Source organism: Charadrius vociferus, unplaced genomic scaffold, assembly GCF_000708025.1.
Source record: "Charadrius vociferus isolate BGI_N301 unplaced genomic scaffold, ASM70802v2 scaffold201, whole genome shotgun sequence".
NCBI classification, from domain to species: Eukaryota; Metazoa; Chordata; class Aves; order Charadriiformes; family Charadriidae; genus Charadrius; species Charadrius vociferus.
In genome coordinates this window covers 823,716-838,952 of record NW_009646936.1, presented here as the reverse complement: position 1 = coordinate 838,952, position 15,237 = coordinate 823,716, and the positions used below count along the sequence as shown (strand labels likewise).

General features: G+C 36.2%; 1 protein-coding gene across 4 annotated transcripts in view; it reads right to left on the bottom strand.

Annotated features, from left to right (window-relative positions):
• Window positions 1-2,485: 2,485 nt before the first annotated feature.
• Window positions 2,486-15,237, bottom strand: part of SYNJ1 (synaptojanin 1) — a 65,450-nt gene continuing 52,698 nt past the window's right edge. Inside the window, exons 26-32 of one of the 4 annotated variants that reach the window (XM_009894887.1) lie at window positions 14,280-14,327; window positions 12,550-12,588; window positions 12,387-12,457; window positions 8,727-8,835; window positions 7,793-8,013; window positions 2,755-3,340; window positions 2,486-2,715 (exon numbers count right to left, since the gene is read on the bottom strand). In XM_009894887.1, coding sequence (XP_009893189.1) covers window positions 2,486-2,715; window positions 2,755-3,340; window positions 7,793-8,013; window positions 8,727-8,835; window positions 12,387-12,457; window positions 12,550-12,588; window positions 14,280-14,327 — 1,304 coding nt within the window. Of the gene's footprint in view, window positions 2,716-2,754; window positions 3,341-5,448; window positions 5,470-7,792; window positions 8,014-8,726; window positions 8,836-12,386; window positions 12,458-12,549; window positions 12,589-14,279; window positions 14,328-15,237 lie in introns of those variants that run through there. The other 3 variants (XM_009894889.1, XM_009894886.1, XM_009894888.1) reach the window with 3 other exon arrangements.

The following is a 15,237-nucleotide window of genomic DNA, read 5'->3' as shown; positions in this document are numbered from 1 at the left end:
GGCGCTTCCGCTTCCGGCCCCCCTCTGTCGTCATCAGAGCCACTTAAAGGGCCCTGGCCACTCCTCCCTGCGGCCGCTGCGGGGAAGAGGGGGGCGGGGCGGTGCCTGAGATACAAAGAGAGAGAGAGAAAAAAGCTAATATTTCTCAAGGACAGGTATGTTTATTTCATGAATACACCGCCGCCTTCCACCGGGGAGACGCGGAACGTTGTTCAATACTGCAGCGGCGGAAGGGATACAGGGCCGGACGTACGCGCGTGGGGGGTGGAGGGGTGTGCGTCACAAGCGAGAAAAATCGTCACGTTTCACAGAGCGGTTTACCACGGGGAACACAGAATTCATGAAAAGGCGCCGAGCGATTCCGATTTTAATTCTTGGTATTTTCAGAGCTTCTGCTAGTAATTATTTTCATTAATACACGTTACAGCGGTTAGCGCTATAGAGAGATACATACACACACACACTCTCTGTATTTTTGGAGCTTTTCTTTGCAGTACGTTGCTGTCGGTCTCCGTAATCCTGTGAAGTGTAGAGGTGCTGTATACCAGGTACATTTTCGACAGTAGTTTTTAATCACTGTAATTAAATATTGAACAAAGAACATATTTATCACGGAACTCCCACTAGCAAAAAAGTCCCCCCGTCCCCCCCCCCAAATTGTTTTGCTAATGTAAGAATATACCAAAACACCGATCACACAGATGTGTAGAGCAACACTTTAAAACAAGGTAATTCACACACCGAAGCACAAAGCGTACAGTGCCGCTGCTGTTCTAAATGTACAAGTACTGTTTAATAACCGGAATGGAAAAAAAAAAAGCACAATATAAAACTCACTATCTTCGCTCCTGCAGCTTATGGCTAATCAGAGACTGTTTAAAGGAAGAGTGGATTATTTTATAAATAATGTTTTGATAGCGTTTGAGAATTTTTTTTTTTTTTAAAAAAAAGTACTGCCGCCGTGTATTTTTGCTGCTATAAATCTAACACGAGTATGTTGCATGGCGGTCCCTGGTTTTGCAGAACCCGTAGAGTTTGTTTGCACGTAAGCCCATGCGTGTAGGCATGTATTCGCAGTCCCCCAAGAGATGACAACACTGTGATGCATTCAGCTGTGGGTGAAAGTATGCAGCTGCGTACCCAAGTTATGTCTTAAGACACTGCAAATTTTAAGGAGAACTGCAGGGGTTTATAGCATACATAAATGGAGCTAAGGAAATCAGTTATTTTAAACTGCCTCAAGATCACAACATACCGTATTTTATGTAACCTCATGTGAGCTTTAGAAAATCATAAAAGCACAGACAGTTGTGTTTCTATAGCGTGGTATGTAGAACCGTGAGTTAGCCTTCACTAGCCTCAAAGCAGCACCACCGTGCAGAGGATGGTCCCTGCCTCTGGGCCGGGAAGAGTCACTCAGTTTTAACTGCAGAAGTGACAGAATGATACTGTTCAGCTCAGAGAGTTACCATTCTCCTGTTTTCTTTGAAAGTAAGATTTTAAAAATACAGCAGTAAGTTTAGTAGATGGCGAGGATGGTGAGCAGACAGCCCAATCACCTAAGATGACTTTCTCTTTCTGTGATGGTGGCTGCCCATTCCCTAAATGAGGTCTTTCTACAGGACAAGAAAGCCCTTCTGACATGAAAGAGAGGAGACTGGGACGAGCCAGCTCCAGTATGTTGTCTGCAACTGGTAAAGACTGCTTTGTATCTCAAAACCCAAGGAGAATTTTTTTTTCCAGCGGTTAAAGGAAAACCTGTGGGAAAAAAAGTATCTTTAAAGTAGTAATGCATAAATGGACGATACGGAATGATTCTTCTGAAGTACTGCTAGTGAGTATATGTCACAATAAGATTGAATAGCTGAAATGTACTGACACAGAAAATTAAAGTCAAATATTGAATATATTAATACACAAAGTTTTGTTTGTATTTTGAAATTAAACTATTTCTGTTGTGCCTCAAGTTCAAATATAAGCCTTACAAATCTCCATAGCCTCTCTTATAAATTAAACAACTTCTAAACAATACTTGTCAACATTCAAATCTCAATAAACTTTGGCAGCTCTTTGGTAAATACTTAAAAATATCACTCAACAAAACAGTAAAAAGGGAGTGGGGAGGCTACTAGCAGGGAGCCTCTTTTTTTGAAATTCCACAAGGGGGAACAGAAATGAGGGCACTCCCAAAGCAAAAACTATTTCCAAGACTGGGATATTTTAATGAGATTAGTAGCTCATCCTTCTTTTCTCTGTCTATTCAAATACTATTACATCGGGACTTTAATAGATTTCAGATAATTTTTTGTGCTCTACCATATATACATATTCAAAATTTATACACAAACAATAGTGGCTGTTTATGAGTAGAGTTATGTTTCAGTGCATTCAACAATTAATTATTGCACACAGAATAATCTCAAATGCCCAATTATTCTACTGGATAAATGTAGCAACAAATATAACCACTTATATTTTCGAACATCTATCTTTCTGTAAAATCTTGTGTTGGTGACACCTTAGGTGCCAAAGAAGTGAAAGGATCAGCAGGGGATCTGTTGCTGGTTGTTCTTGATGGTATAGGAGGTGCAGGTGGTCTTCTTGCTGGCATTGTATAGAAGCAATCAGTAGAACTTTTATTCCAGTCATTATCAAAGTTAAAGTCTGAACCAAGAAAAGTATTTTGTTCAGTGCCCAGCAAATCTGGAGATCCAGCTGACTTCCTGGAACTGATTTGCTTAAAATCTTGAACACTTTTAGATGGCTTTAGCTTTACGTTGAAATTATCATCATCATCATCAAACGTTACCCATCCTTTTGGCTGTACATTTTTTACCATGAGAGATTTACTTCGCAAGCAAAAAGTGTTTTCAGACGCATCAACAGAAAATACAGGCTTGCTTGTATTACAGCTGGGGGGATTTAGAGAAGGGAAAGGATTGCAAGCGGCATGTCCTTCTAGTAAATGTGAAGTTATTTCAGACTCTTGCGTCTCCGTTCTAAATGGGTTTCCAGCATGAGGAGTTCTTTCAGTGAATGGATTTGTGCAGTTCAGTCCAGTAATAAACGGATTTGGAGAGCTGCGCTTATGTTCCTGGGATGTGTTAAAGGTTGGAATAGGAGGCATTGCTGGCATGCAATTTACAGTGTTCAAAGTATCAGCATTTCTTTGTGTTGCTGAAGGCAACTGTATCAACTCCTTTTGGTTTAAAGTCGTAACAGGTGATGTTTGAACAGACGTCTGCATCTTTGACACAAGCAGCTTAAATGACAAATCTTCAAAAGGGTCACTGTTTAACTGCGTTTCAAGTGTAGTGCCGTACGTTCCGTTTGTTTTAATCTGGAAAGAAAACAAGGTGCTTAGTAATCACGTGGCTGGCTGTTCTAAGGTTAGGACTAACTCCCCATTTCTTAACTCTCCTATGCGAAGAAAAGAAGCTCTTGGGCTTAAACTGAAACTTCAATACAATTTGGTTAACTTGCACCATGCACTTGTAGTAGAATGAGATGGCTTCTTTTCTGGAAAACAATAACCCTTAATTCCTTTGCTGGGGAAAAGCCTACTAGTTGTTGAACACAGCTTTCCCCCTTGTTGGTTGATGCAGCTTGAATCTACTTCATGCAGCTCAGAGTCCTAGCCAAAAGCACTAGTGGACATCGTATAAGAAAGTCTTTAAGAAACTTGGGAAACGATGCTGTATTCTAAACAAGTGATAACCCGGCACAGATATGAAATAAAAAGCTCTAGGTTTTGTTGTTTGAGAGTTTATAACACTGATGTTACAAGCAATATTTAAGCATCACAATGAAAGGAAAAATTAGTGTAATTAGTATATGCACTTCAGACATTTCTCTGTAGACGTATGCATCCATAGGCATCTCCAGTGCTTCCTGACATGTGAAGGTACAATCATCAGTTTTTAATATTTTAAAATGACAAGTTATCATTGTTTAGAATAATACTAAATGGAGAAGACAGAGTTTTCTCCACAGAACTTCTCATCTTTTAAAAACAAAATATTCCTGGTTTTACACATTTCTTCAAACAACAATGCAGCTTTAATGCCTTGTAACAACTGTCCAAAAAGGTAGAATATCTACCTTTGTCCAAGTCATCACAGTGACAGAACAGAGCTTCCTCTTATTAAACGAATGCAAAGAATTACGCTTAAGTTAAAACAGCTTCTGAAAGTTCAAATTTCACAAAATTGTCATTTTAACACATCGCCTTAATATACCCAAACAGTTTGGATATTTAGCATGAAAATTCTGTTAACTAATGTTTTGTTGGACTAGGATGCTAGCTAAAACTATCAACTAAAATACAATACTATTATAGCCTAACCTCCATCTTCAAGCCTCTTGTTTTACCGCATTTATTGCACATATTTTGACGCATTTCTCCATACATCCACTGCCTAAGCAGCTACGCAGAATTAGTCTATAGGCTTTAGAGACTCTTAGGAATAATAAGAATATTGTAAGTTTTTCCTAATGTATCCAGCATAGCAATTTCTTTTAAAGAACTGCAGTTGTAGCTTGAATTGGTTGGCAGGAGAAATGAAGTATGCGGGCAACAATTCAGTTGCTCTGGTGGGTTGGTTTTTTTTTTTTTGAAACAATAATGTCTGTTGCATGCATCCCTGGTACTAATCTGTTAGAGAGTTTCTAAAATAGATGAGGCCTAATGTTACCAAACCATAGATAGAGTAGTTCAATATTGGTATTTTTAGATCTATATAGTAAGTGTTTTGGAAAATAATATTAAAACAAAGGCATCAAGTAACTGAGGGGGGAAATGTGAAAAATTGAACTGTAGAAAGAATATAAATCAAACACAGCTTGGCACCAGCTTGTTAAGTCCTGTGTTCATTGACCAAATCAAAAAGCACAGGATCCCAAAGAAACTATGAATCCCAATTGCTCTTTGTTGTAAGTAAAAATTTGCTCTGAATAATTCTGGAACCAAATGCTTTTAAAATTCTAACAAACCATATATTTTGCTTTGGGTAATAGTAAGTTCTCTGTTCTTCGAGAGATGTGAAATACGGGTTTTATTTTGAAAAAACTTTGGCAGTGCAATTGCATCAGGATTTATTTGTATTGAAGAGAAATGTTAACTCCAATGCCTACTCATTTCTTTCCAAATAGATTGAGACCAGGAGGTTCAGCAGTGACTAAGCAACATATGTGGGGTTCCAATTGTTTCATAAAAGATGATGAAGCAAAATATTTGCTATGGTGCTAATAAATACAGTTAACAGTATCAATTTTAATTGCATTATGAAAGGAAAAAAGCAAACTATGGTATGGCAGTCAATTCATTAATGCAGACAGGTGATTTTTAACGTGGATGAGACTGCAGATGTATGAAAACAAGATTCATACATCTTTTCTGCTTGAATAGATGGAGACCACATACAAGATTGGTAAATAGTCAGATACCTGTTACCCTGATGGTTGCTCCTGCTTGTGAAAGAGAAACAGACATCAAAGGAAAGAAAATTAGGAAGAAAATCCAAGTAACAAAGCAACCTCATATTAAAAATACTTTAAGTGTTCACAAATCCATTTTTTGAGATATGAATACAAGCCAAAAATACTTACGACACACTATACTAAATTTTAAATATTTGTGGTATTCTGTCGTAAGACTTACCAGCTCTACCATTAAGAGTCAAAAAAACCAGCTCAAGCCAATACTAATGTTATTTCCATACAGACATTCATTGTGCAGCTGATTGTGCTATTTTTTCAAGACTGATTGTAAGCATTTGATTATTGATGGTCTAATTCTAACCGTGTGTTAATATGAAAAGCACTATAGCCCTCATTCTGGGAACTGTGTTGGTATAATCGCTTATCTATACTAATAGTTTTTCAAGCTGAAACAAGCTGTAAGACTTCTCATTCAATCAAAAAACAAAATCTCCTTAATTTACAATAAATAAAATCTATATATCTGTCCCACTGTATACAAGTGATTAGTTTTATAAGAAGAAATTTAGATTCTTAAATATCACAATCAAGCTTTGAATCAAAGGATGGGCTTGGAATCCACTACCTCTCAAAAGATTTTGTATTTATTTAAAGACCTTTTCTCAGAAAACTTCATATTTACAAATGATAATCAAGAAATGAAATAAACATTGTTTAACTAAACTAAAAAAAACCCACAACAAAACAACAAAAAAACCCAGAAAAACAAATTAAAAAACCTAAGCTGGAGACAATAAATGAAGCTCAAAGTGGGCCTTGTGACTGCACAGCTTGCATTAATCAAAGAAATCTGATTGCAGAGAAATTATGGCTCCCTGAACTAGTCTTAAACTATCTGGTTGGGATATTGTTAACAATATAGCGACAGCATTAAACAGCTCAACAAAAAAAAAAACTGTTTACAGTGTTCTTAAGCATATTTTTGATTGCTGTGTATACACACAGATAAATGTAATTTTGATAATAATTTTCAAAGAACTGTTTGCACCTCTTGCACAAAATGATTGGTGGTAAAACTACATTTAGAATGTGTAAGGCTTTCAAAAGTGACACAATGCAATCTGTTCCTATTTACAAAATTGGTACGTTCTCAAGTACATTATGCCTCCATGTGTATTCTCTGCTGGCAACACTTCATACTTTTTAACAAACTACAGGAAGTCCTGATATTCTACCTGTATATTCAAAGATATCCTTCGTTTCTTGGCCTAAGTTTCCAAAATGAAAAAAGTTAACCGGCAGAGAGAGTTTTTTTAGAAAGAAAGGAAGAGAATTTAAAGATTTTTCAATTAGAATTCAAAATCAACTCACAGAGGACTGAATTTGGCTGCTTCATTGTGGTACAAAATAGGTATTAACAGCTTTAGTGAAAGTGTCTTCAGATGTAGAGATAAGGTAAAATCTAAAATATGATGAAAACTTACATAGTCGTAAATATCCACAGGTCAGTTTATGTTTAAAAAAGAATCCCAAACACAAGAAAACAAAACCACAAATTTACTCTTGGTAAGAAGTGGGCACAAATCCATCAGCTTCAATAAATTTGTGCTTTTATCCAGGTAGTGTAATTATCTGGCCTAGTACCTGATAGTGTAAAAAGGAACAGCACTTGCCTTTAGTGAAGAAGCTTAGCCTTATGTATATAAAACAACACTGAAAACTTATTTTTTTTAAACAGTAGTAAGAAATGATGGCTTTTCCTAGAAAAATATACTCTAAATGGTCCCACAGAACAGAATATTAATGTTACTGTATTAAATTTTCAGATTATTTTGATATGTTTCTACAATTTAATTGACATTAGGGAATGGGGAGAAATGTATTTCTATCAAGTATCTATCAGTATTGTCTTCCTGCAATGAATTATCATCAACATAAAGCACTACATAATGCAATCTATAAAGCTTACTTTATAATCAAACCTGTGTTAGCTAGTTACTATGTTTGTCATGCATGTGTCATTATAAAATTAAATTTCTTATATTGAATATTTTTTCCATACAAAGTTGTCAAATGAGAACATAATTTTAAAAACAAGCTGTCTGTAAGTTGTAACTCTGTCATAAGAAATCTTAAGTTAAATGTTTAGTATTTAAGATGTTAGTTATTCACGGACAACACATAAGCAATTAAGTATTATCTTACTAGAACTTGATTATCTTTGAATCCAATCTTTTGACCTTTATTTTTGTTTATTTGCTTGCTTTAGGAGCTTCTCACAAATCTACAGCATTCAGTACAAGCTGTGTTAATTTACATAATGAAAAAACGTATACAAGGTTCTTTTACTTACTTGCTGCTGTGAAGGGGCAGATTCAGAAGGCAAACTGTGAGATGATCGGCTGCGAGGAGGCGGTTGTGGGGGTTCCAGACTTTGTGGGGCACTTGTCTGAGACGGATGTGATGCCACAGGTATCAGAGGCTCCTGCATCCTGAGCACAGGTGGTGGCTGAGTGGTGGGCTGAGCAGGTCCAGCAGCCTGAGGCTTTAGTGGTTCGGGAAGCAACGGTGAGCCTGCAAGTTTATTTGCAGTGTTTTTCATTGTAAAGAATTGTAATAGAAATTTTAGGAATGCCATGAGTGAGACCACATGGCTGTGGAAGCACCAGACAGAACTGCAGAAGAAGGAGCTACAAGAACAGCAGGTGTTCATGGCAACTAGATTAGAAGTCATCAAAAGCTCAGCGTATCTCCGTTATTGCTATAGATACAAAATAAAGAACCAGAAACCATGCCATTCTTAAAATGTACTTCAGTTGTATTTAAAAGGATTTTGGAAGTTGCTATCTTAAGATGCATATTTTTATATTAACACAATTTAAAAAAAACCCCAACTTTAAGTATAGGAAGTGGCTTTGAGAGTTAAACACAAACACTATTCTAAATATTATGATTACAGAACAACCAGTGCAGAGACTGGTCCAGTGATCAACACACATGATAGGACACACCAATGTACTCACACCAAAACACAGCAGTGTGATCGAAGTTTCTCTTGATAGCACAAAATTCATGGGTCTAGATCTCATCTGACTGCTGCCTATTATCCAATAAGGGTTTACAATACTTGTGGATGGTTAACAGAAACTGCCAAATGTTACTACATTTGAGAATCTTAATTTCTAGTGAAAAATTAAGACATCTGTTGAAAACAAAGCATTCAAATCAGATATGGTACCTCTTGACTGAATAGCGACATTTATATTTAACTTCTAAAGTAAACTTACCCCTTGGTGGTTCAGCTGGTTTGCTCTGAGTTTCAGGTGCTGGTCTTCCTCCAGAGGGACGGACATGGCTTTGTGGTGCACTAATAACTCCAGCTCGAGGTGGAACAGTCTGACATAATAATTGGTAAAAAGAAAGTATTTTAGTTCTAATTTGGATCTGTAGTTATCTACTGCTAAATGACTCAGGATAATTAGGACTCTGTGAAAAATAAATTCTTTGATAACAGTTGCTGAACTAATTTTTTATGTACATATAAAAGCAAAGAACATATTCTCAAAACATTACGAGGATTCAGTTCAAAGCAAAGGATTTTTACAGTAGTCTTCAACTTTATGTAAGTATTTACCTGTGCAACAATATTAGAAACACTTATTTTGTTAGTATTAATAAGTTAATTTTACCTAAGACTGTGAATTGTTGTAAGCAACAAAAACAACAACAGCAACTACTTCATTTGGAGATCTTGTAAGGACACATTGATAACCTACCATTGATGCAGATTGCACACACCATCTACCTTTTAGGCTATAATTGTAGTCTGCCATTTGCAAACAACAGCTACAGTCACTTTTATATAGTGAAAGTCCAAGATATACATAGAAGACCATGGTTAGTTCTTTTCTCTGAAACTTACGTTTGCTAATTGTAAGGCAGTTACTCCTGTTCCTCAGCAAACAGCATTAACAAAACATACATTCTGCCTCATCTGAAGGTTGGAATCCACCCAAACTTGTTGGAATAGAAGTTAATACGCTAGGAACAGAATTGCTCTCATAAAACAAAATTACAAAGTCCACATCAGTATTTAAAAAGAAATAGAAAACTATTCCAGATTACAACTGAAGCTGAGTGAATTACAAACACCACACTTGAAAGCTGAATGTAACAGCAGTGCTAGATTTCATGAAAAAAACAAAAACCCAAACCAAAACAAAAAACATCATGAGGCAAGACAGTTTGTAAGATTTGTTTCCTCTATAATTTTTTGTACTTGGTATATTCTGACAAAATCTTAGTAACAGTGGATGTTCTCAAAACAGTTTTCAGGGCAAACCCTATTACACAACTCTCTACACAAACATGATTTAAAAACAAGCAAAGAAAATTCACTACAAAACAATTATTATCCTTGATCATACTTTCACTAGATGTATGTACTCTACTTCGAAGACTTTGTATAACATCTGATTCATTATGCTTGGCTGAGTCCCTTTAACAACTTTCTAAATGCTTTAAACCACCTAACTTCTGAAATATCTGTATTCTCCTTAATTGCCAAGATGCATTTTGTCATTTCTTTGAATATTCTGGAAGTGGGCAGAAGGATGATTGGATTAAATGCCAAATGTATTAAAAAAAAAAATAATCAAAGAACAGAAAAGAAACAGAAAGGGATTCTAAAATAATCCTCAGGACCACTCAGTGGGAAGCAGTGCCTGCCGTGGCTGCTGTCCCTGGTCCTGAAATCCTTGCAATGAAATGCCCAAAAAACAACCTGAGAAGAAAGCAAGCAGCAATGTCAGTTAGGAAAGCTGAACAAGAGTTGAGGTAAGGCTTGAAAAGCCAAGCTGACCTTAGGAGATGGTTTTTTAGACTTTCCATTTCATTTGTTGGCTTGGTTTGTTGTGGGTTTTTTGTTGGTTTTTTTTTTGTTTGCTTTGGTTTGCTTGGGCTCTTTTTTAAAGAAAATCTCAACATCTGCAGAAGAGATGCAGTCAGCTTTGTCTTGTCAAATTATGCTGCCAATTGCAGGACCATCGTCCTTTCTGGAAACAGGTAAGCAACTCTAACTCTAGTCCAGCCTGGGTACTGAGAAACACAGCACAAGAGAACAGTACTACTTTTTTTTCTATCTTGTTCATATGAACAAAAATTCTTGCACTTATGCCAGTTCCAAGATACTGGTAGAGTCTCTTCTGTACACCAGATTTTTTTATTGAATTATTTTGATTTAGAAGTGGTAAAACCTGTGCTGGCTCCAGATTAAAAAGAGTGAGGCACATGGTGATAAATGAATATATTATTTCCTGTGTATACCAGGTTTTCTTTATCCAAATTTTAGAAGAGGGTGTTTTACATCTCTGGGAAAATAACAAAAAAATGCAAAGATCAAGAACTGTTCACTGTGAGAATCAATCTCTCTGTGAAAAATGAATCGGCAAAAAGTTATTTCAACAGTGGCTTTCAACAATAGTTTTCAAATGGTTTCAATACTGTACAAGAGTACAATAGAAATGCCAATAGCAGTAAGGTACAAATCCTTTAAGCTCTACAAGAACTCTGATATCTCTGCACAGCTGGCAGTGCTCTTTTGTTTCTTGCTCATTTAAAAGGTGGAAAAGGACTCTACAACCTTCATAAAACAAATTTATATGGATTTAACTTAAATTCTTGTGGTTAGCTGCATCTTTATTTTAATGGCTTCTTCACACACTCTCTCATTCGCAAGAACTGGTCTATCAGAAAGAATGATATGGCATTAAATAAGAGGTGCCGTATTTATAGATATTTCAGAAACCTCATCAGTATCTATCCCACTGACAATTATCCAAGCAGAATGCTTTTTAGCCTTACTAAAGACTCATATCTGTGCTCTCCATCCTGTCAGTATTGTTGCGAACATTATCCCAATGAGAAGAACGAAATGCCTTAGACAAGGAAAACAAAGTTCTCTAATGACCAAGAAACTGATAAGAAAGAGCCAACTTTTGCTGCTTTTTAGTCTATAAGACGTCCAGGTATAAAGAGAAATGATCTAAGTTAAAGAACCTGGAAATGCCACAGCAGAGGGAATAAAGTAAGCACAAATACTGTGGTTGATGTAGACAAAGGAAAGTCCTTCATGTTGCTGCAGAAATTCTCTCTGAAATATGCTGCAAAGTCTAAAGCATTATCAACAATATGATTTCTTAGTAACTCTTTAAGATGACCTGTAGCTATTAAAACACTTTCTCCTTCCCTAAGGCATGGCTCCTATTTGTTGCTGTTAAGAGAAATAAGGCAGATGTCTCCCATCTCTTGATTTCATGCTTGTAGTGAAGCATTCAAGTGCCCATAAATCCTTCATTCAGTTCCTTCAGTTCAGTTCAGTTCCACAAATAAAGAATGAAATACAGAACTACTATTTGTGGAATGTTTTGTTGAAATAGTCGAATGTTTCACTTATACATGAAGACCCTTATCAAAATTAATTTTTAAAACAAGGTACAAAATTCCATTACACACCAAATATTCGGCAATCAACTGCCTATATAAGATCTTAACTGCCTGCAAGCAATTCATTGCTGTTAGGATATACATTTCAGCACAGAGCATAATACATTTTGTCATACCAAATCAGCAACGTAGTCAACAGGAACATACAATATAAAGAATAACTTTGCAGTTATTTGAAAGTGGACATAAAATGTGGTATTATTTGGGATACTATGAAGTGACCGCATAGAGTGCAAAACAATAAAGTCATGTCCAGTATATATATTCTGAATCATTTTTAGTCAACAGACAAGAATTGCTAAGGGAATTAACTCATATAAGCTGTAAAATGACTCGTTAATTTTGCAGTTTTCTTACATCTGTTATGACTTACAAAAACCCACTGCCAGTGTAATAAACTGTAAAAACTTAGGAGGAAAATTATTTTAAGGCAGAATACCTACCGGTCTGGTTGTACCATATCCAGCAGTTCCTGCACTCGAAATTCCAGTTGAAGGTGGAGGCTGATTACGAACTGGAACAGATATTAGAGATCGCTGACTTAGAACAGACTTCAAAATCAACTTTTCTGTATTATAATTAGTACAAAGCATGTATCTGTATTACCTAAGTTATCTTTTCTCTGTGTTCCAGGACTTTTTTGTGCTTTGAAGCATGGAAAAAAAATTAGATTATCTTTGTTAGATAAGCTACAAATGGGTATTATACGGTAATGGTACATTATCACTAATGGAAATGGGAGCAAAAAGACATTAGTGATTTTTTAAAAGTTGTTACATGTTAAAGTCTATCCATCAACTAAGCTGTTACTCTAGCACACTTTTATCCCATGGCACACGTGAAGTAATTTGACCCTTCTAATTACAAATTAAGTCAAATCACCTCCTATTTGTTGCAAGCTAAAGATGCCCACTTGTACAGGTACCCTGTGTTCTCAATCGTGCTAGAAGTTGTTTCCTTTTGTACTGTATTCTGCAGATATTATAACAGCAGTCTTTAAAACAAAGAGAACTTATGTAACATGCTGATTCAAAAAAATCATGCGATCAGAAGAGTACATCTGTAATTATACATGGTTGAGCAATCTACAGGGTCTATGCCAAAGTTCCTGAACCTACTCTCTTTGTTTATGGGATAAATATATTACAGCACCAACCTCAACATTTACATGCTGATGCTAATGACAACCTTGTATGCAACATTCAAGTTGTGAAGTGCAAGATATGAAAAAGTTACCTTTACCTCTGAAAAGTGCACAATTTCTAACAGGCAAAGAAGTTTACGATTCTGGCTTGTGTTTCTGTTGCCTATTTCCCAGGAAGGTAAAATCACCATGTCAGTTACAGTAACTGGGAGCAATTCTCTGTGGTACATAAGACACTTAGTTTATCAAGTTGACTTCCAGTTGTCAGACAACCCTGCTTTCTTAGAACCTGTTAGAATGGATTTTTGGGTACAGATCTCAGTAATGCAACTTGTACCCTGAGCAAGCTGGCACCAGCTTACCCTACTTAGAGCAGGGGGTTGGACTAGATAACCACCAGAGGTCCCTTCCAACCTGAACTATTCTATGCATATGCTGATTTTGCCAATTTAGAAAAATGAACCAGCAATACAGCCAAAATTAATTGTAGTATACAGGAGGACGTATTGATTGTGACTGTGTTAGGACTTTCACTGCTATACCTGTATTTGCTAAAAAGGGTCACATTCCTGAGGGAATAATAAGAAGCTCAAAAACATGACTCCACTGGCATGGCTAAAACAGGACTCATTCAGCACACATACTCCAACTAGAATAATGCAAGGGAAATGCTTCTCATAAATATGTGTCACATACGTTTAGGCACCAGAATGAAAATACATACACTGTATTTTGTACATACATCTCTTTAGGAAGTGATAAAAATGTTAAATTACAGGCTAAATTATTTAAATGGAAATTTCTCTCCCCAAAATATATGAACATACGTAGTTCTTTATGGAAAACCTAGACTGCCTAGATTCCTGATTTAGTTACAGGAATAGTATTTACTCTAGCTATCAGTCAGTTACAGCTTCCTCTGAGGGTCAATCTTCAAAGTATTCTTCTTGATTAGTGCAGTCTAAGTTTTCACTTTGTTTTTCATAAATGAAGACTGCCTTCTATAACAATTCACACCATCACTGGAAAGCAGCAAGCAACTTGCCCATCTGAAAACTAAGTTAAATAAAAGAAAAAAGATCCTACACAATAAATACCTTCATGAAACCACCTTTAGTATCACCAGGGCAATAATATTACTCAGGTATTAAATTAGAAATCCATTTCTAGAATACAAAAATTGTTATGTTACCTTCTATTTCTCTCCTAGCTACCCCAGGGCTGGGAGGAGCTCCAAGACCTTTTCAGAGAAAGAAGAGAAGCTGTACATTGCATAAGAAAAGCAGTAGATTGAGAAAGTAAAACCAGAAAGAACACTGCCACAAGACAGGTTTACATAATTTAAAAATGGTCTAGCTAGATTGCAGTTACTTGTAGGAGATAACTGTTTGCAGCAGCATGGGGAAACCAGACTGATAGGAATTACAGATCAGCAAGTATGATCATGTTTAGAAACATGCCGTTATTTCAGTTTTACATTACAGTTGAAAGAGAATTTCATTTCTTCAGTATTCACTGTCCACAAACTTTTTAAAATTCAGAATGATATGAAAAGTAGGTCTTGAAACTCTTCTAAAGCAGAGCACGTATCTATACTCTAACATTTGAAAATGTCCATCAGTTATACCCTGCAACATTAAGTCTGCTTCCTGTAATTTAGGAGAATACTATGTAGTATGTTTCTGCCAAGACTACATATGAATAAGCAAGTTTATGGAATAAATAAGTTTCCCAATTTATATATGTATTGTATCCTACAGAATTGTATCATTATCTCCAAGCAGCTGTACTTGGGAAAGCTGTATTAACTGGCGCGGAGTAGATGTTACAGTTCAGATTGAGAGACAGGAGATTTTCAATCATGCATAACCATGCTGTATTATTTTATATCTGCAAGATGATCAAGCATATACTGGGTCCATAAAACTGTATGGTAAAAACATGGCAGGACATAGGTAACACTAGATGGTATGCAAGGAGAAATCCTTAAGGCATGCGCATAGGAATAAGTAACAGTAATATCTGGCAACTCTGGAGTGGCTCAAGTATAGAGGAAGGAAAGGGAGCCAGTGTTCGAGAAGCCTACCTTAAAAGCAACTTTTGCCTTAGCGATGACACAGCCTCATGCTTTCTCATCATGTGCCAATGTG